Raw genomic sequence first — 22,760 nt, 5'->3', positions numbered from 1 at the left:
AGTCTCAGCAGACTTCTTGGGAAGAAGACGTGGTTGGGAGAGGATTTGACGGAGGAAGGGGAAACTGAAGCCACGGTGACTGGTTGGGGGCGATGTCACGGGGCCACCACCTGAGGCCATGAGCTATTCATCTCGGGTACGCGAGTTATGACGGGGCCCGGCCATCCAGGGAGGCCATCGGCAGGAGCTTCCCTGGCAGCTGACCCATCCCGAGCACTCGGGAGGCTCGGCCTCACCCCAAACCCACTGCCTGCTGCAAAGCTGAGGACCCCCGGTTTCACGGCTGGCGGCCTGTTTCTGAAGCCACGGTTTCCAAGAGCATGTTGCTCTGCTAGGCCTCCACAAGCGGGTGCACAGCTGGGGTCAGGCACCCACTGCTTGTTTTGTCCAAAGGCTGGGTTTGTTTTCTACCCCACCAACCTGTGAGAGTCCCCTGGACCGCAAGGAGATCAAACCAGTCCGTCCTAAAGGAAATTAACCGAGTGTTCATTGCAAGGACGGATGCTGAAGCTGCAGCTCCAATATTTTGGCCACCTGATGCGAAGAACTGGCTCATTAGATTAAGACCCTGATGCTGGGAAAGACTGAGGGCAAAAGAAGGGGGCAGCAGAGGATGAGACGGTTGGATGGCATCACCGACTCAATGGACATGCGTTTGAGCAAACTCCAGGAGTTGGTGATGGACAGGGAAGCCTGGAGTGCTGTAGTCCATGGGGTCACAAAGAGTCAGACACGACTGAACAATAGCAACAATAAGCCTGTGTGAGACGCCTGCTGGGACTGAAACTTGTCCAAAGGATGATCTTTTCATAAACACTTCCACGGACACCTGTGAAATAAGGAAACCATATCTGTTTCCCTCGAGGATACAAATGACCTCTTCCGGGAGATTTTTTTTTTTTTTTAAGGGCATCCAATGAAGACATTTTAAAAATACAATAGCTGTGTGGATTTTTTATTTTTTTAGCAAATTAGGAAATGGTCAGCTTCCTGCTTCCAGAGCACCCAAAGTCAGCTAAAGGTAGAACCCAATGCTGCTGGAGCATCTTGTCTAAGCAGATGTCTGAGCAAACCACCATCTCCGGCAGCCCGGGGAGCCGATGGGAGGGCAATACGGCAAGGCAGGGGTAGGAAGGGCGTGTGGGGCGGCCCTGTCCAGCAGCACTGGTCAGTGTGGTCATCTGGGGCTTCATTTGTTTTTAAAATTTTATTTATTTTTATTTTTGGCTGTCCTGGGTCTTCGCTGCTCTGCTCGGGCTTCCTCCAGTTGGGGCGAGTAGAAACTACTCTCTAGCTGTGGTGCCCAGGCTTCTCAATGCGGTGACGTCTCTTGCTGTGGAGCACTGTGACTTTAAACTGGCTAACACAGGAGCCCTAGATCAGCTCAGATCAGATCAGGGGGTGTCCGGCCTTGCAGACCACGCTCTCCGAGGCAGGCCACACCCTGCAGGTGATGCATTTGACTGCAGTATGACAATCCAGCACGCTGGCCATTTTCCATATGACTAGATTCAGTCCTTTACGCTTGCCCTCATCTTCCTCCTATGCAAAGGGCCCCAGATTCTTGGGTTTAACAGGGCATCACGTCCGAGGTGACCAGTGGTGGAGTCAGAGTCCAGGCTGATGGAGCCCTGAGCAGTGCATGTGGGCACAGGAAATAAAATGTCCCAGCAGGAAGAGAGCGCCAGGGCAACAGGAAAATGCTGATTTTGAAGGGGCTGCTGGGGCTGCTGCAGGCCCGCCTAACATCTGTTTGAATCTTACGTTTGATGCATCTTAAGCCTAATTGCTCTCGACCCCCAACCTCCCTATTATCAGAGTATTAATTACCTGATTAAAATTCTGCCCTCATAAAAGCATGCCAGCTTCCTTTCTGATATATAAACCATCTCATCATCAAAAGTTAGGAGGGTACAGGGTACCTGGCACGGGTAGTCCATCGAGGACAACCACAACCTCTGTAGAAAACTCTGTCTGAAAATGTCGTACTGTTAAGCCAGGTTCTTTCTTGTGACTCCCAGCAAAGTAACGGGTTGTAGGATCTGCTACTTGACAGCAATGTAGGTCCCCTGCTCTGTGACCAGTAAGAGGTGGATGATGGACAGTATGGAAATCGGAAGCTACCAACTTGGGCAAGAGTTCCCCTATACTGAACCCCTTAGGCATTCAGCACAAGTGGCCAATGAACTTAGTGGTCTTTCTGCCATAATACATCTTACCTTAGAAGCCAGTGTGACAGTGTGACTGGTATCGGAGATAGTTCGGTTCCATCCCCTTTTGAGGTTTTCCAGACTCGAATAACTGGGCCATTCTCCACGATGTAGACCTTTGGGACCTAAATTAGCGCTACATCTGAATGCTCCCGAATTTCTTATTAAGGGAAGTCAGGATTCTGCCCTTGGACATACCCTTGGTACATCTTCCCATCTGGGACCAAAGAACGCACAGGACTAACTCAGCCACGGGGCATCTGTTGTGTGGGTTCAGTCGCTCATTCATGCCTGACTCTTTGTGACTCCATGGCCTGCAGCCCACCAGGCTCCTCTGTCCATGGGATTCTCCAGGCAAGAATACTGGAGTGGGTTGCCATGCCCTCCTCCAGGGGATCTTTCTGAACCAGGGACTGAACCTACGTTTCCTGCATCTTCTGCACTGCAGGCGTATTCTTTGCTACTGAGCCCCTGGGGAAGTGATACTGGGCATCTGTGGTTCCCAACACCTTAGACTAGAACATTCCAGCTACCTGCCAAGAAATATACCCGAAACTCACAGCCCTCTAAATGTCCACCCAAAGTTTGGTTGTGAAAACAGACTCTACGAAGGATTACAATGAAAGTCATGACATCTCTGTGTGGTCTAGTAATTCAAAGTCACCACCAGATTAAGCCACTTCCTTAGGGAACTGTCTACCTGCATCAGCACTGCAGCTCCCAGGAGACCTGCATTAACCGAATTGCACTTTAATATGACAATGGCTCTTGCCTGCCATAGAATTATAAAGCCCCACTCTGCTCCTTTGCTATATTCCAATAATATCCATACATACATAGGGAAAAAAAAAAGAAAACATGGCACTGAGGACCATCACGAGAAGCAGCCTGTGCGGGAGAACTTCTGAAGAACAGATGGCAACCATATCATCAAGAGGTAGAGATGAAAAGTAAGGGAGTATCGGCCCTCCCGCAGGAACATTCCAGAACCATCTCCTGTTGCCACCATCCTTCCCCCTTGACAAGAAGCCGCCAAGGCCCCTCTGAGGGGCTCAGCAGGAGACTGGAATGTGACTGGAGAGGCGTCACCCATCAGAGCTCACTTTCTACAGGTCAGTGAGACCAGCAAGGAGACTGTGACTGCACGTCTCCCTCCAAGGAACAGAGCAAACGGGTCCATAATTAGGTTCTGTTCTCTGATGGGGTTTTTAGGAAGAACTATGCCCGGGAAAAGGCACCTCCCCGTTGATGGAGCAGCTTTGGAGAAAGAACCCCAAAGACCCAGATGGGGGCATGATAGTCACAGGCAGGCCTCGCGGGATAGTGTTAAGTCTCTGGTTTAGGCCACTGGGGAAGCAGCCTGACTCTATGTCCCAAATAACCCCAATAAATCAGCACAAGGAGTCTCCTCAGTCCAAGAAGAAGTGTGTATCTCAAAAGCCTACCTACTGGTGAAGCGTGAAAGCTTCCCCACCAACAGAAGGAACATGCAGAGGGGCCTAAAGACACACTTGCTTTTGAGCCCAGTTCAGAAAGGGGAAGCCCCTGCTGGAAGAGAAGAGGGAAAACGATGGTTCACCCCAGCCAATAACTGACACGGTGAGGATACCATCTGTTTACCGTCCTACTGCAAAGGCTTTCCAAAAGGTAATTCCTCTTCCTGTTTGGAACCAAAGAATGTCGGGCTAACTCAGTCACTGGGGATCAGTAGCTCCTGACAACTTAGGACTAGAACACAGCCACTCCAGGTACCTGCAAGGACTATGAAAGTCAAAGTGGAAGTCACTCAGTCATGTCCAGCACTTTGCAACCCCGTGGACTATACAGTCCATGGAATTCCCCAGGTCAGAATACTGGAGTGGGTAGCCTTTCCCTTCTCCAGGGAATCTTCCCAACCCAGGGATCAAACCCAGGTCTCCCCCATTGTGGGCAGATTCTTTACCAGCTGAGCCACCAGGGAAGCCCTGGAAGCAAATTCACTCCAGCCAGCAAGTCACACAGTGAGGATACCATTTGCTATTTATCCTACTGAAAAGGTGTTTTCTTTTTAACAAAGGTAAATGTTCCTGAGAGTACAGCGGGGGAAAAAGCCAGAGGAGATGAACTGATACAGTCTTTCCTAGAATTTGGCATTCCATACCCAGAGCCCATAGAAGCATACCCTCTTCAACTCAGGAAGGCTATGGCTGGGAATGTGTCTGCAGGACACAGATGTGGGCACAGAGGTGTCAAATGAGGACGCTGATCAGAGTGACTCACAATGGTAAACATCACTGAGAAAGTAAGTTGGCTCGCCAAATGTCGGTTCAGTCCGCTGGGGGACATGTGCAGGAGGAATGTTATGTAACTATTAAGATGGTGGCATACAGGCGTGCTTGCTGACATGGGCAGGGGCCTGAGATCTGGCATCGTCTAGCAGAGCAGGGAACACGCCGTGTGCACGAGCGGGCTGCAGGCCAGTGGAAGGAAAAGGCATAGACTGTAGACACGGCTAGGATACACCTCAAAATGTGAGCACTCACGTTTCTTAGGGGATATCTGGGAGAAGTACATTTTCTTCGGTATGTTTATCTTTAACTTCTCATTAATCACAGTGCAATTTTCAAAAAGTACTTAAAATTAAAAGCTTAACGTTGTTGTGCTTAACAATGATGTAGTCAAATGACCACCTAATACTATATATATTCTAATCTACACATACACCTACGTGAAGGCAGATCAACGTCACGCAGGGTTCATGGAATGTGTTGTCTGGGAGAGCCGCAACGACTGTCTTCAGGTTTTACCAAAGCTTTCCTAAAGAGCTCCCCATGGGTAGGACGTCTACATTTCTCCTAATAATGAAATCACGTGTCTTTTCCTCTACCTTATATAAATCACCAGGATAAGAGATGTCATTACACAGAGGAAACGAACCTGCCTTACAAACTGGCGTGCGTTCTTGGCGGACAATAAAAACTGACTCTGACACACGAGTTGCGTTCAACCCTTGGTTTTGTTGTTCTCAGCGGCTCAGGCTGACCCTGGGTTTCAGTGCGCAGTGGGTTCCCTACAAAAGAACCGTCCAGTTGCGGACTTTCTAAGATGCGACTGGGTGTTCACATGTGCAGTCACGTTCCTGGCCCACGTGTCTGGTGTCCGTTGTCACACGCGTTCGTCCCCTACAAGTGGTTGCGCTTTTGTGTACCTTACTGCGCAGTACTGTGGAGAGGACGGCAGCGCAGCATCTTTATTTCAGGCCCAGGACGTCTGGGAGCAAGCGTGGGAGCAGCTTGATGTCGCTGGTACTACAGAGAAGGTACCAGCTGTTGTTCTGTATCACTGTGCTTTCCAAGGTACTGTACTGTAGGATTAAAAATGCTTTTCTCATTGTGTTTTTTATGTATTTTTTGGAGAAAAGTATTATAAACCTATGGTGCTGAATCGTGTCCGACTCTTTGTGACCCCATGGCCTGTAGCCTGCCAGGTTCCTCTGCCCCTGGAATTTCCCAGGCAAGAATCCTGGAGTGGGTTGCCATTTCCTATTCCATGGGATCTGCCCAACCCAAACTGAACAAGCGTCTCTTGCGTCTCCTGCATCGGCCGGCAGATTCTTTCCCACCAGAGCCACCTGGGAAGCCCATAAACTTATTAGCGTACAGTACTGTAGGTCGATCGTGTCAGCTGGGTACCTGGGCTAACTCTGTAGGACTCACGAACAACCTGGGCTTGTGATTTCACCCTCAGAATGGAGCTTGTTTGTGTGTAGACTTGCTGTAGTTGTTTCCTTTTAGTCTAGATTTTCAGATAGATTTCTCTTTTCTCTTTGACTATTTGTTCCTGTCTTTTACTCTCATTTAAAATACTACTTTACTTAAAAAAAAAAGGAAAAAAAAAAAAGAACTACTATAAGAACACCATACAGACTGAAAATAAAGGGTTATTCTGTTAAAAAAAAATTAGCTAAAAGAACACTGACATATAATATCAAAATAGAATTTAAGGCAAAATCTTTAATTTGGGAAAGAGGAAGACTACATACTATTAAAGGAATGCTCTATTAAGAAAGTAACTTTCATTCTGTTCGTATTATAATAAGATGTAAAATTCATAATATTAGAAAATACTCATTTTGGTTTAAAAGTAAATTTTACTAATTAGAAAAAGGAATAATCTAAAATAAAATAAAACGGTACTTTAACCTCCAACGGAGCTGAAAGGCTTGACTGTGCGTGGACCCCCCCGTGCCCCCACAGCCCAGTGCCTCTAACTTCTCCACGGGAGCGACACTCACATGTAAACTCGGGTGGTAGGTCAGCACCCCGTTGTCACATAGGGTGACGTACTTCTTCTTCCATTCCTTGTTTAACGACTTGCCACTGCGCTTCAGCAGCATGCCCTACAAGCGAAAAAGAAGACAGGCGGAAGTTAACATAAACCATCAAGTCCTGCGTACGTATTTTAAAAAAGAGTAGGCACATAGGTAACTTTTAAATTGGTGAACTTCCATTTTCCCTTTGCCATCTTAAAATGGAAATGACACTTATTTTTGGCTTGGTCATTCAGTTTTCCCCTTTCTTTTCCAAAAAATATATATACATCCAACCAATTTCCTTTTGTGTATGTGAGTGCAGAACTTAATATTGTGACATTAACGAGTGCTAAAATGTGCCATTGGTTCAACCAATATAATACAAACCATTGTGATGTGATATATCATACCTTTTCCTATAACTAAGCTGTAAGCACATGCAGCTCCTAAAGGTATTAAAAAGGACTGTAAATTTCCTTTTCTAAAAATAAGACACTAACCATATTCTTCCTTTACGATATTTACAAATAAGAACATTTTGTTTTACAGTTTTTCACTTCAGATCTTAATTTATTAAAAATGAAATTCCATTTGCAAACTTAGCAATGGCATTTAACAGATGAACTGTGTATAATTTACTTTAATCCATTTTTAATGAAATCATATTAGAGCTTCTTAAAAACCATTCAACACTTGAAACCGACACACAAGTATATTTAATCCAGTCTTCCTTAGATGACTGATGAGAATTTGCTCTTGTTTTTACTACCAGTTCCCAGCAAACCTTCTGTCTCATTTCTAGGCTTTCTTGAGTGAAGAAAACCGGAGGCAGCCTGAGCTCTGCCAGGCCCAGCACCTTGAGTCTGCACTTTCTCTCTCCCTGTTGGGGCTTCAGGCCCTCCTGCACGCACGTGTTCTGAGTTGCTTCAGCCGTGTCTGCCTGTGTGTGACCATGGACTGTGGCCCGCCGGGCTCCTCTGCCCATGGGATTCTCCAGGCACGAATACTGGAGTGGGTTGCTGTTCCCTTCTCCAGAGGATCTTCATAACCCAGGAAACGAACCCAGGTCTCCTGCATTGCAGGCAGATTCTTTACCATCTGAGTCACCAGGGAAGCCCCACGCCCTCCTAATCAAGTCAGTTTTAAACTTGAGCTTTCACATCTGGATTTGTCTAACTCCCGTCCACAGAAATGAAGGGGAACAGGAGAACCTCCCTCCTTGCTCTTCCTCTTGCTGCTCACTTATTAATGTGATCAGGGCTTCCCTGGGGTCCAGTGGTTAAGAATCCGTCTTCCAAAGCAGGGACGTGGGTTTGATCCCTGGTCGGGAAACTAAGATTCCACATGCATTGGAGCAACTGAGCCCAGGTGCACCAGAACCAGAGAAGCCAGCACACTGGGACTGCTGAGCCCGCGTGCTCTGGAGCCTGTGCCCCACAGCGAGAGAAGCCTGCCCGCGTGCCGCGATGACAGCCAGCACAGCCAAGACAAGGAGAAGCCCGCGATCATCAGTATGGCCGAGAAAGACTAAGACTAACGCGGGTTAATTCACCCAGATGGAGGCAGAGAGAAAACAGTCAGTCTGAGACAGAGTCTGACACCCTAAGGAGGTGAGGCCTCCGGAGAACTTTTACCAGCCCCCATTCACCTCCTAATTCTATCAACCAGGAACCAAAGTACAAGAAACAACCAAGAAGGCCTTTTTTTTTTTTTTTGCATGGACTGCAGAAGCCTATTGCATTTGTGACCCCATGGACTGCAGCATGCCAGGCTTCCCCGTCTTTCACCATTTCCTGGAGTTCGCTCAAACTCATGTTCATTGAGTCCGTTTCCCAGTATTATGACATTGCTTTTTTATGGCCAAATAATGGATTAAAGAAAGCCGAGCACTGAAGAATTCATGCTTTTGAACTGTGGTGTTGGAGAAGACTCTTCAGAGTCCCTTGGACTGCAAGGAGATCCAACCAGTCCATCCTAAAGGAGATCAGTCCTGGGTGTTCATTGGAAGGACTGATGCTAAAGCTGAAACTGCAATACCTTGGCCACCTGATGCGAAGAACTGACTCATTGGAAAAGACCCTGATGCTGGGAAAGATTGAAGGCAGGAGGAGAAGGGGATGACAGAGAATGAGATGGCTGGATGGCATCACCGACCCAATGAATATGAGTTTGAGTAAACTCTGGGAGTTGATGATGGACAGGGAGGCCTGGCATGCTGCAGTCTGTGGGGCTGCAAAGAGTCAGACACAACTGAGCAACTGAACTGAACTGAACTGAATTGAGCCACCTGGGGACTCTGACCACAAAGTTTATTGTTTCTGAGGGAAAACATTTCAGACTTTGAGGCAACTAACAAGTAAACCTTTGGAAGATCATTTTTTTTGCAAGTTCTTATTTAAATAAGCACATGACATAAAGCTGCAGACCTGGATTTCTTGGAATCTAATCCTATATAAACCAAACAGGGCACTGAGACCAACAAAGCGAACGAGCTCCACAGAAAAACGTTAGCTACCATCGGAGGTGATACAGGTTTCAGGGCACAGTAAGAACTAGTGTGTATATGGGGTCTCAATTAGTGACAGTGAATTAGTGGCGATGAAAAAGCAACCACCTAACATCATTAAATGTCCCCCCCCAGTGGGATTTCTACGATTTTAAAACTTAGCCTAACAAAGTCTGACACAGGGACTTCCCTGGTGGTGTGGTGGTTAAGAACCCACCTGCTGATGCAGGGGACACTGGTTCGACCCCTGGTCTGGGAAGCTCCCACGTGCCATGGAGAAAGCAAGCCTGCATACCCAGAGTTACTGAGCCCACACTCTAGATGCCACGCGCCACAGGCACTGAAGCCCGTGTGCCCCAGACTAACCCCTGATCCGAAACCAGAGAAGCCACCGCCGCCATGAGGAGCCTGCCCGCTGCAAACAGAGAAAGCCCGTGAGTAGCAGCAAGACCCACTACAGCCAAATAAATAAACAAAATTATACACATTTTTAAAAAGCCAAATAAAATTATACACACACACACACACACACACACACACATATAAACAAGTTCTTCTGTAGGCTCACATTTTCCCACCCTCCATTTCAGATGGAATTCCAGCAATACCAGGGGCCAGGGTTACTGTGTGTTATCATTGGCTAAGAGCTGCCCTGGTGTTTCAGAAAGCCTTTTCTTTTTAAAGATATTTTACTATATTCATTCATTTATTCATTTGGCTGTGCCGGGTCTCAGCTGCAGCCGTGGGCTCTAGTTCCCTGACCAGGGATCGAACCTGTGCCCCCCGTGTTGGGAGTGCAGAGCCAGCCACTGGACCACCAAGGAGGTCCTCCTCAGAAAGCTTTTCCTTTCTTCCTCAAATGCAAGACAGGCCGAAGGTCCCACTCCGGGGCTCCGTGAAGAGGGACACACAGGAGTCCTCAGGCCGTCTTCGGGGCACTTTCAGGAGCAAGTCCTGCACGGCCTCGTGAGGGGAATGAAGACTCCTTTCTTGAGGGAATAAAGGGACAATTCACCAGGAGGCCAAGTGAAGAGGGGACATCATAGTTTTCTGGGGACTTAAATTAGGCAATTTATTGGGTGCTAGGAAAACAATATCTTGCTAAAAAAAAAAAAAATCCAAATCTTTACAATCTTAAATAAACCCCGTGGTTCACCTCAGAGGATTATCTCTGATTACCTGCACTATTCAAACACTGCAGAATTCAGCAGGCCTGAAGACCACTCTGGTGTGCTCCGAGTCTCATTTCTGTCCTTCAGTCTTGGCCCCAGCTGGGTTTATCATTCCCCCCGTCAGACACCAGGTGGGGACTGACCGAGTGGCTGCCTGGCTCCTCACTTCACACGTACACACACGTCGGGGCCGCCCGGATGCCAGTCTGGGCAGAGGGGGACCAGGTAAGGTGCACGATTCTTTAAGTGGCCTGAGCACGTGCTGACGCATTTCTAAGCATCGTCGCGCGTTCTCTCGCTCACTCGTCCCCCGTCAGCAGCAAGGCAGGGGCTGCTGCTATTACTGCTCCCTTGGTTCGGACGTGAACTCTGACCACAGAGGTGAGGGCGCTCATTAGCTGATGGGAAGTGATGGGATCAGCCACCCTGCCCTCTCCACTCCTGCTGTTAGCACTGCGGGCTGCTAAGTTCAGACCTGGAAATGACCACCGCGGTCGAGCCTACCAGTGTCCCCGCCATGGCTCAGCCCAAAGCCTTCAGTCCCAAAGCACCAGGTCCTTCTCTCCTGGCACAAATCCCCAACCCAAGAGCGGCGGGTCATCCAGGATCCTCAGGTCACTCAGGTCGGATTCCACTCCTGAGGGGCGGTGGCCGATTGGTACTGGTATTTCATATTCACACAATGAAAGAAATGACAAGCACCCTCCTAACAGGAAGATTCAAATGTGCCCCCTAAAATCTACTGCACGTGGACCCAGGGGAAGAAGTTTCTGTTTGCTGAATCTTAAGAGTACCCTGAGAATGTCCTAAACACTGAGTGTCCTTGAGAGAGGGGAGACCGCAATGAGGAATTTATGGAAGCACATCTCAAGGCTACTAAAAAATTCCAGGAAGGGGTGGTCAGGGCTGTTGCGAGTGGAGAAGGTCAGATCTCCTGATGGAGGCTCACCGAGGCCCAGTGAGGCCACCCTTCCAGGAACCGCCTCCCTGAACTGTGCAGGGAACGCAGAGTTTGTGTCTACGTTTCCAGATCTCATGATGAGTCAAGAGAGAGAAAAACTGGAGCTTTAGGGACAGCTCCTTATTGTAGAATGTCGGCAATGGATTATACACTATCTGCGTGTAATTCAGGCCAAGCCCAACACATGCGCAGGTCAGACGCAGGCCCCTCTGTGTTTGTGACCTCGTGCCAAGAGTCAGCAGAAGGCAGCAGCGGAGTCTGGACCAAGGCGCTGGACTCACAGCAGGCCACATGGGACCGCCATCCTATCACCCAGACAACGGCCATCCACGGCCTTTCACTTCCTGGAAGGGGAGTCCTGGATTAATGCCCACAGCTCTAGACGTCAGGGTCCACTTGTGCACATATCCATGTGAACCTTTAGTAAAGGTCAGCCACGACACCAGGAGAAACCAGCATGTTCGGTGGTCTCTCCGTAAATAATGAAGAGAGCCCCATCCTGAAAAACATGATGGGAGGCGAGCTGTTTGATGAATTACGGTAGAAAGCTAGGGCTTCGGAGGCAGCAGGCAGGACGAACTCGTGTAATCAGAGGTTCAGTTGGACTTCAAATGAGGAGACTCAGGAAACAGCTTCAGTGGATTCAAGACGTGTTTCCTGTTGCTTCTATTTTTTTTTTCTTTCTTAAATTAATTCTGAACACTGATTTTTAAAGAGTAATTTGTATCAAGTGGGAATCACAGAATAGCAGAATCTCAAGAGGCTCTGAAAGGTGAAACATTCAGTCCCAAATCTGCTAGATGAACTTTTGTGCAGGATCCCTGCGTGGGGCCACCCTGCTTGAGCATCCCTGTGGACAGTGGGCCCACTGGTCTAGATCCCTTGAGCTGCCTGAGCAGGAGTCCATGGGTAAGCAGAGACGGCGCGGAAGGGCGGGGGGGTTGGTCTGAAAGTCTGGAGCAGAGCCTGTCCCAGCATACCCTGACTTCAAGGGACCAAGGCTAGTTGCTACAGATGTCCAGTAAGATATCACAGCTACACAGCCAAGCCTGGTCTTAGCCCCCAACTACTCTGGAAGCAAAAGGTTCCAGTGCTCTGACAGGGTTTGTTCTCCTCTGAACACAGTCAGGATCCCCCAAAGTGCCAAAGGGGGAGAACCCATAGCCTCCCTTTAGGACAAACTTCTACCAGTGAACCACAATGCTCAAACATGCCAGGAAGCCCTTCACTGCATCTGGCTGAGCCCCTAGACTGGATCCCCCTGTGCTTCTGCCTTCCCGAACTCACACACTTTCTACTCTAAGCGCCAAGGAAAAGGAAAACCCTAAAAATAGTTCATTTTAAACTTTTGAAGGACGTGAAGCCGTGATCCCACCAGCTAGAAGATGACAGAGGCCGGAAGGCGCTCTGCCAGAGACAAGCGGGCGGGCAGAACCCTCGGCGAGCGTAGACAGTCCTGCTGATCCTAAGTCCCTTTGATCCTGCGTGACCCAGGGCAAAACCGCACGGCAGAATGTCAAAATGTATCCTCGGTCTATCTTTCAGATGCCACTTTTGTACATGTAAAAACGATTTCCTGCTTCAGACTGTTTCTCACTGACCATCGACCCCAGTGTAGATGTCAATTATGGTTAATGTTTTATTTGACTCCTGTATGGCTTATGCGTCTGTTTTAAAAAAAATTTTATTTCAAAACAATATTGGGCTCATTGTGAGCCAGATGCTGCTTTAAGAGCCTCACAAGTTAAGAATTACCCCGCCCCCCCCCCCCCAAAAGCTTATGACCACCTGCTGGTAATTACTCTGATTATCCCCATTTTACAGACGAGGCCACTGAGGCACACAGAGGGTATGTAGCTTACCCAGGGCACACAGCCAGCCTGGTAGCTGTTCTCAAGATAACTTCCATTTGCACCAGGCTTTGTGTTATTCCTGCCCCTGTGTGAATTATCCCACACTGACTGGGGGATGCCTGAGACTCAACTTACCCAGCAGCAGTGAAGTGATGCTCCCTACATTGGGTTTAAATCTAAAGAAACTCTGACAGCTTCTGCTTTGGGGAGCTCCAACCAAGAAGCCACACTGTGCTCTGTCCATAGTCCTGAGCCACAGAATTATGAGAAATAATAACAGCTTTTTTCAAATCATTAAGTTTTGGGCTTCCCTGGTGGCTCAGATGGTAAGGAATCTGCCTGCAATGCAGGAGACCTGGATTTGATCCCTGGGTTGGAGAGGATCCCCTGGAGGAGGAAATGGCTACCCACTCCAGTATTCCTGCCTGGAAATTCCATGGATAGAAGACCCTGGCGAGTTACAGTCCATGGGGTCACAAAGAACCCGACACGACTGAGCCACTAACAGACACAAGTCTTGGAGGAGAGTACTATGCACATGAAGAAGTGAAGCTGCTCGGTCGTGTCTGACTCTGCGACCCCATGGACTGTAGCCTACCAGGCTCCTCCGTCCATGGAATTTTCCAGGCAAGAGTACTGGAGTGGGTAGCCATTTCCTCCTCGAGGGGATCTTCCCAACCCGGGGGTCAAACCCAGGTCTCCGGCATTGCAGGCAGACACTTTCCCGTCTGAGCTACCAGGGAAGCCCTATGCACAAACAGATTAGAAAAACAGAAGTAGCATCTGGCACTTCAGTAACAAAAGTCAAAAACACGTAGCACTGGCTTGGAAGCAGGCAGCAGATCGAGGCTGGGGGGACGAAGTAGCTGGGAGGACCGTGAGGAAGATGCTCCCTGAGGCTGGAGAAAGGGGGCCGACGTGGGCACTGGCGGGATGGGCAGTTAGCAGATCTGCTCCCTGCGGGAAGGTGCAGCATAGCCAGGGCGCCCAGTGAACCCCTGGATGGACCTGGCTAAGAGCAGAATGCCAAACACACTACCTGCTCAGCTGAGTTTGGGAGGAGGAAGAGGAATTCAAGGTAGTTTTCAAGCAGACTTAGAAAAAATATTTCTGATTTCAAAACCTTGCTGGTCCAGACCATGAGAAAAACGGTCTTCTCAGCCCCAGCTTCTTCTTTAGCAGAAACCCCTGAGAATAGGAACTGGCCTCAGATTAAAGATCGAATCCAGAGAATGCTAGGAGTGAAAACTGAAATTGTTCATTGCTAATCCGTGTCCTTCTCTTTGCAACGCCATGGACTGTAGCCCGCCAGGTTCCTCTGTCCATGGGATTCTCTAGGCCAGAATACTGGAGTGGGTTGCCATTCCCTTCTCCAGCATATCTTCTGACTCAGGGATCGAACCGGGGTCTCCCACATGGCAGGCAGATTCTTTACCATCTGAGCCACCAGGGAAGCCCTGAATGCCAGGAGATGTGATTTTAAAATATAGACACCACCAAGGTGTGTCATTCAGACCCCTTTCTCCAGAACTCAGAAAGATTTAAGGTAGGCCCTTCATGTTAGAGAAGACCTGTGGATCAGAGACAGGGATGTGTAGACTGGCCTTTGTCTAATGGACAGAATTTGTAATTTGATACAAAAGACACCCATGAGGTTTTTTTTTTTTTTTTTTTAAGGAATTACACCACTTTGGACTAAAAAGCACAGAGAAGGTTCAAAATGAAAAGAGGTTCTGGGCTTCCAACCCAAGTACAGCAGGAAGCAGGCTGAGGAAGCTACGTAGCTATGAACACAGGCCACTAGTTATGGAGGAGGAAGGTCGACTCAGACAGAGACCAGGACCCAGGAGGATGCCCCTGGGAGCATAACATCCCCTTGCCCAGAGAAGGGCAGACTGGGTGCCCGGCTGGGTTCAGAACTGGGGATGAGAAACAGCTACAGGTGTCCGGTCCCTCTCCTTCTGGGAATAAGGCATCAGCTCCTGTGTATCAGTACCGTGTGAATGTGCATATGTGGAACATTACTTATCTCTTGAGTACCTGGTCCTCAGACGGAAAGGATTCTACCCCAGGAGCCTCATCTACATGCATACCTGACGTGGGTGACAGTCTTGGATGGAAGCCTGATGCCATACGGAATGAGACCCTGTGAATCAGGGTGAGGGTGTTTTGCAGCTGCGAGGGCAGACTGAAGCAGTCAAGTCTACAAAGATGACCCTCAAAAACCCAGCTTGCTGTGTCGTCCCGGGACCCCAGACTCAATTTAACCAATAGAATGTGCTGGAAGTGATGCTATTATTCTGGCCAAAGCCTGAAGGAGGCCTAACATGCTCCTGTTTTTATGCCCTTGGGAGCCCCAGCATATCCTTAAAAGAAACTGGACCATATTGCTAGGAAGACAGAGACACAGAGAGGCAGAGACCCTGAGACCACACAGGAAGAATGTGGGTCTCATGTATGGGACAGTTGTCACTGACCAGTAGGCATCAACCCCCTGCCAACAGGAGCCACGTCTGCTGATACACTGATACAAGTGATGGAATCACCATGGGCATCCCAGCCCTAGAAGGCATTTTGTGGGCAGAGATGAGCTGTCTCCAACATCCCAGGTCCAGATTCCTGACCCACAGAATCATGAGCAATAAGAAAATGGCTACTGCTTTAAACCACTCTGATGTGAGTTGATCCCTGGCAGCAGATAACCACTGCGGCACAAGAGCCAGAAGCAGTAGTCTGTGCTCAAAACCAGACGCATTAATGCCGCCTCCCTGTCAATCATTTCACCCTCCAGACCAACTGCAAAGCTTTCAACATCTTTGGCCTGTTTGCACAGTAAGAAATTGATGGGCTTCCTCCCATTTCAGATTCCCCTTCTCTTACTTGGAAATGGCAAATGCTGGTCTAATTGTTACCATTTTGTTCTTTGATGCCCCAGAAAGGCTGATTTTTTAATGATCTACAACCACAACATCAGACTCCAGGCAGGCATTTCTTGCTTTCTTGGCCCAAGGACCACTTTCTACAGTGGAGCAAAGAGTAGAATTGTCTTTTCAGCTGCAATCTCTTTATTAGCTGTGTGTAGTCCTGCCTGGTCCCAAGAGGTCACTGAAAGCCAAAAGCAATGTTAAGTATACAAGCTTTAAATAACTTACAAAGTTAATGTAATGAATGTAAGTGGCTTCTGAAATCCATCACTCAGTGCCCGTTGCAGCCCCAAGCTGTGATAAAACACCACTCATAAATTTATATTAAAACTCTGCTCGATAGCAATTATTTACCAACAAAGATTTACTGACTGCGTTCAAGGCTGGGGGTCTTAAGCAGGCAAATCAGTCTTTGTTTTAAGTCTCGGGGACCAGTGGCCTTGGTGCCTGAGAGCCCAGAGAGCATCACGACACCAGGAGAACATTTAACGGCCAGGGTCCTACGAGGCAAGGGAGGACCCGCCCGCAGCAGGCTGAGCCACGGAAAGATCAGACCATCAGCAGACACATCCATGAAGCGCTGATCTTCGCTCAGAGGCAGCATTTCTCATCTGCTTTAACAGCCACTGGAGGCCACACACACATTTGACTGAAAGCAAAGGAGAGTCCGCGTGTGATTCAGCAGTCATATAAATTGAATTATCCCACTGCACTGGAGGGTGTACGACAGCTCCCTAATTATCAAGTTTAAAAAGATGGTAGTTTTTCCAGGGTTTGAATCCATTCACACAAGTTCAGAAATGTTTCATATTGCTGCTTCTAAAAAAAGAAGTGCTGTTTGCATCCTTCTTTGGTTCTGTAAGGGACACTGTTAAGGGTGCCTCAGTGTCATGACGATTCCCGTTCTTAGTAGTTTTGAGTCGATTCTCCTGATAGCAGTTCAAGGTTTCTATGAATTTCTAAAATATCACAGAGGAAAGCTGGCATCTTTACAATAGTCAAAGAGTATCATCACCAATCACTTAAGTTTCACATTTGCATTCAGTACTTTTACTCTCATCAAGATTGTTCCCATAAAATGTATTAAACTTATCTATTTGTGCCTTAGACAGCAGGAGATCAAACCAATCAATCCTAACGGAAACCACTGGAAGAACTGACGTTGAAGCTGAAGCTCCAATCCTTTGGCCACCTGATGTGAAGAGCTGACTCACTGGAAAAGACCCTGATGCTGGGAAAGATTGAGGGCAGGAGGAGGAGGGGAGGACAGAGGATGAGATGGTTGGATGGCATCATTGACTCGACGGTCATGAGTTTGAGCAAGCTCCGGGAGATAGTGAAGGACAGGGAGGCCTGGCGTGCTGCAGTCCATGGGGTCGCAAAGAGTCGGACACGGCTGAGTGACTGAGCAACAACAACAACTACTACTTGTGTTTCGCCGACTTAAAAATAAACTAGAAAAGCGCATTTGGTTGAGAGATGCATTTCATCACTAGAAACTGGGGAAGCAGAGTGTTCAGATGATCATATGAGGGACAGGGACATTCTTCTCCCTGGTCAGGGGCTCCTACAGAAGCCCCCCACCCCTGATCTGGTGTCACTCCCCGCTTGTCTCCCCAGTAGCCTGCTTTTCCAGAACAGAACTTCACTCTCTATCCATCCTGTTCCTGCTTTCTCATTATGCCAAGCTGTCGCTTGCAGAAACAAATACACACTTTAGAGGAACATACATGCCTGGACCCAAAGGAGTGGAAATTCATGCACAGAAGTGTCTGTTGCAGGGGTGGGGTCTGCACCCTCCTCCGCTCGCATCCCTGCATCACTTACACACTGGACCGAGCTGACGCTGCGAACTCCCCTTCTGGAGAGTTGGATGTAAAAACCTGAGCCTCGGGCTCATTCTTGTTTCAACAGGAATCTCAAGGCCAGTGCACCCTACAGAGACTGTTCGCATTGGGAATCCTGCAGGACTGGGGCTGGCAAAGTCTGTCCTGTGAGCCAAATCTACCTTCCGCCTCTTTTCTGTAAATAAAGTTTCATCAGAACGTGGTCATGTCCGTCCTTACATATGGCTGCTTTACATGGCACGTACAGTTCAGGAGTTGCAGGAAAGATGATGTGACTTGCAAAGCCTAGAACACTTACTCTCTGGCCCTGGAACCACACAGAAGCCATCAGCAGCCACTGACTTAATTTAAAATTGGCACATCCTGCTATTTCCCCCCTAGTTCCCATTTTGCATGCTCCCCTTACTCCTTGCCATTCCTGGGGAAGACCCTGTTACACTTATGGAAACTGGGCTTCCATAACCTCTACTGAAACAAGCATCACCTGGTCCCTTCGACAGTGGCTGTTCTGGGCTGAATTACAGCCTCCCTGATTCTGATGCTGAAGTCCTAAGCCCAGTCCCTCAAACGTGACTGCATTGGGTGACAAGGCCTTTGAAGAGCCTGTGGTTAATGAGGCCTTTAGGATGGGCCCTAACCCCATGTGACAGGTGTCCTTATGGGAGGAGATTCGGACACGGGCACACACAGAGTGAAACTGGTGTGAAGACACGGGGAGAGACGACCAGCCCCAAACCAGGGAGAGAGGCCTTGGAAGGAAGGCATCACCGTGACCTCGGACTTCCAGGCTTCAGGACTGTGAGAAAATGAATGACTCTTTTTAAGCCCCCTAGTCCACGGGACTGGAACCAAGCAGGACCCGTCAGGGCCTCCCCGGGACGATGCCCCACGCACTGACCTCCCCCCACCACATGTCCTCTGCCTGCCCCGTGTCTGTAGAAGAAGCTTAATAAACGTTTTAAATACATTTAATCAGAGAAGGGAAAAGCAATGCAGAAAGAAAGCTATCAAGCAAGACAAAACAACAAATTCTTCAGCCATTAAACAAAGTCAGGGAGCTTCAGTTCCTCCTCCGGGGTGACAGGTAACAGCATTCTGCACTAAGTCCTCTCAGCTGATTGGCGGATAACGAAACCCCGACCAGGTGGGAGAAGTTAACTGGAAGCTGCCCACAGCATGGAGACCACAGACCTGTTGCAGCCAGAAGGCTAATGATGCTGAGTCCCGATTACCTCATTACCAACCAATCAGAAGACTGTCCACGGGCCGATCACACCCCACACCCCGCCTCCCCGACCCTGGTTTTAAACGCCTGTCCCTGAAGGCCATCAGTGAATTTGGGTCTTCTGAGCACAAGCTGCCTGGACTCCTTGCTTAGCTCCCGCAGGAAACCTTACTTTCCTTCACCACAGCCCTGTGTCCCTAGACTGGCTTCACTGTGGAAGAGCAGACCCAAGTTCGGTTCTGCAACAGTACTTGGTGACAGCAGCCCTGAAACACTAGTGGAGTGGTGGGCAGACAGGTTGTGAGTTGCTGCAGCAAAGAGAAGTGGTCGGGTCCACCAGCGCCAAGCCCAGCAGGTGGTACAGCCTGGGCTCACCACGCATGCCCCGTAGGTCCCCACGACAGACGGCATCTTCAGCTCTCAAATCCCAGCTCACTGGAGCCTCACTTTTCACTCCCAGCAGGCCGTGTTCCCTGGGTGTCTGTGAGGCACCTCAGATCCAGCATACACCAACAGACTGGGAATGCTGGGGAACCAGGTCTTTCTGAGCTTGCACAGGCTAGCCCTACATAATCACCCCAATTTATAGATGTTCCTAGTTATATAACAGCTCCAAAACCCAGCATGTCTCCATATATCAAAGCAATCCATCAAAAAATCCGAAACCAAAAATAATAAGGCGGGGAGGGTGTAAAACCCCACCACTCAATTAAAACGCCCTCCAATCAAATCAGGATGAGTGACCCACATGAGAGGTTTAACAAGGAAAAAGCAAGTGTGACAAAAATGACAAGACTACATATACTGCGGATCAAAACAGCCTGTGGCTCTAGGTGTAGAAAATACTCTTTAGTGCGAGAGGAAAACCAGTAATAACAGTTCATTCTATGCAAGAAAATAACCTCAATTAACTGGCTTCCCCAGACCCACCTCAAATGGAAAAAGATTCTAGCAAACTCATACACGTGAGGCTTGGACGTCAGTGTTGGTAAAAGGAGACGGATTGACTTGACCAGGAGCTGCAAGCTTTGCCCCGACTCCTCCATTTTAACTTTCCACCCAGTTTAGAGTGTTTCCATAGAAACAGCAGGAAGCCCATCTTAGCTGAGCTCATTTTTTGGAATAGTGATATCTGCCTCCAAGGCCCCCTTCCAGAGGCTCTACTAAACCACAAACGGGGGAGGCTCCGCTCCAGCCTGCGGAGGGAGGTGGGGGAGGGGGCCAAGGGACCAGGCGAGGATTGGGGATCTCTAACCAGCGCCCCCCGCCCCGTCTCGTGATGCCCTCCCCTTTCTGGTTAGTAATATTTCTGTCATTCTGCCAGGTTGCAGGGTACAAAGGGTCCCACTTTAATTGAGCTGTCAGCATCTCCGGCAATCCTATAAAGCCCCGATTATGCACGGCGGGGTTAGTGACATACTTGTTATTGTGGATGCCCTATTTGCGAAACCCAAGCCCGCACCACGCGCGGGTCAGCTCACCCGCACGACCTTCCTGTCATTAGCTGCCGATTCCTACCTCACCGCTGAGAAAATCACACGGCGCGGCTTCAAAGCGCCGGCCGGGACTGGATTCGACCAGGAGCTAATCACCCACAAATCCAGCTCAAATGGCAATAATTGGCTAAACTGCTCCCCTCTCCAGAGCTCAGCAGTAATTTGGGATAATAAAGAAAAGAATTATTCAGCCAACTGCCCCGGAATGGATGCCTTGTGACCGACACACTTCACATTTTAATAATGATGGACACAGAATCCAATTTAATTCCATGTTAACTGAATAACAAGATAGAGAACAATGATAGAGAAGGGAAAAAAGTTTGTTGGGTTTTTTTCACCCCACTTTTTAAAAAACCACGTTGACCTGAGGAATGCTGAAGAGATGTGTACTTCAGGTGAATGATGGCTGAATTATGGCTGAATATGAAGTCCCAGCAAGAACCAAATGAATTCTTCTAACAGGGTCAGGGAAAAAATAACAACAATGAGCCTATTACATACTGGAATAATTTAAAACAAGAACCAAAAACAGTTCTCACATCGAAAGAAAAGACAGGAAGAAAAAACCTATTCCCGCCAGGATGGACAGACCCTTCTTGATTTTTCCAGTTAACATTATATCTTGATCGCCTTGTTTTCCTTCCCTCTCACCCTGCCTCCGTCTGACACTGGTGTTTCAGCAGCTGTGATGAGAGCTTCAGCCAGGGGACGTCTCTGCGGCCGCCCCTTGACACTGACCGCTGTCTGGGGGCCCTGAGGGTGCATGACCGAGCAGGACTGCTCCATCACCACGCTCCATCCTGGGCTGGTCCCGACCTCCCACCCAGACCACCCCTGGAGGTGAGAACCACAAACAAAACCACAGGCTGGAGATGGACTCTGCTAGCTCCGAGTAGGTGAGGTGTTTTGTTTTTCACTAAAGAAAATCAAATTGAATTCAGTCTCCCGACTTGAAAGCCAGGAAAACCCAGTGTCCAGACCGGTGACATGAGGCCAGGGGTGGAGGGACCCCTCCTTGCGACAGACGGTGGGCACTGCCCAAAACACTACACAGAGATGGACATGGCAAGGGGAATTCTGCACTAAAAATAGAAAAACCTGTGGCTGCTTCTTTATCCAAGCAAAGGATCCCTAAACCCAGTCACCAGCACATATACTATACACCCCAGGGCATCTATTAGTGTGCATGGGATTGGGGTGTGTGGGGGCGTGGAAATCGAGTGTGTTACATCAGGTGAGCTACGAGTAGATTTCACATCTACATTAACTATGTATAGCCAAAGCTATGGTTTTTCCAGTAGCGTATGGATGTGAGAATTGGACGAGAAAGAAGCATAAGTGCTGAAGAATTGATGCTTTCCAATTGGGGTGCTGGAGAAGACTCTTGAGAGCTGCTTGGACAGCAAGGAGATCAAACCAGTCAATCCTAAAGGAAATCAACCCTGAATATTCACTGGAAGGACTGATATTGAAGCTGAAGCTCCAGTACTTTGGCCACCTGATGCAAAGAGCCGAATCCCTGGAAAAACCCTGATGCTGGGAAAGATGAAGGCAAGAGAAGGGGGTGACAGAGGATGAGATGGCTGGATGGCATCACCAACTGGATGGACATGAATCTGAGTAAACTCCAGCATACGGTGAAGGACAGAGGAACCTGGCATGCTGCAGTCCATGGGGTCTCAGAGAGTCAGACACGACCATGTATTAGTCTTCTGCAGGGAGATGGGTCTTTTCTCTCTAGACAAACACTTCTAAATGTCTTCTCCTGGGACACACTCTGTTCTTGCTTCTGTCTAATCTCTCCTGTGTGTGTGTGTGTGTGTGAAGTCACTCAGCTGTGTCCGACTCTGCGACCCCATGGACTGTAGCCTAGCAGGCTCCTCCATCCATGGGATTTTCTGGTCTACCAATTTCTCGCCCACCTGACTCGGGCACCACCCCTGCTCAGAGCTGGTTTCTCTCCAAGCTTTCCCCTGGAAGGCCTCACCCACGGCTGTGGACAGCTCTCTCCAGGGTCCCCGGGAGACTCTATTCCTACCCTATTCAGGCCAGAGCTCCTCATCACACCTACACCAGGCTTCCTCCAGCAGCGCTGCCAAACTGGTGAGAGCTGTCGCCAAGCAAGGCACCTCTGCAGAGCCATCTGCAGGAGACTCCCCTCCTCACGCTGCCTCCTCCCCGTCCTCAGCTTAAGCACCCTCAGCTCTGGACCTGCTCTGCCCAGCCGGGCCACTGTGAGCCCCGAGTGAGAAGCGCGGACCCCGCCTGTGGT

At 48.9% G+C, this 22,760-nt stretch overlaps 1 protein-coding gene across 5 annotated transcripts in view; it reads right to left on the bottom strand.

Annotated features, from left to right (window-relative positions):
* The window catches only part of AGAP1 (ArfGAP with GTPase domain, ankyrin repeat and PH domain 1), a 574,797-nt gene that overhangs the window by 205,140 nt on the left and 346,897 nt on the right, over positions 1-22,760 (bottom strand). For all 5 annotated transcript variants that reach the window (XM_043462059.1, XM_043462060.1, XM_043462057.1 and 2 more), the window contains exon 10: positions 6,484-6,588. In XM_043462059.1, coding sequence (XP_043317994.1) covers positions 6,484-6,588 — 105 coding nt within the window. The remainder of the gene's footprint in view (positions 1-6,483; positions 6,589-22,760) is intronic.

This window comes from Cervus canadensis, chromosome 2 (assembly GCF_019320065.1).
Source record: "Cervus canadensis isolate Bull #8, Minnesota chromosome 2, ASM1932006v1, whole genome shotgun sequence".
NCBI classification, from domain to species: domain Eukaryota; kingdom Metazoa; phylum Chordata; class Mammalia; order Artiodactyla; family Cervidae; genus Cervus; species Cervus canadensis.
The sequence above is the reverse complement of the archived record's forward strand: the minus strand, read 5'-3'. Positions and strand labels throughout refer to the sequence as shown.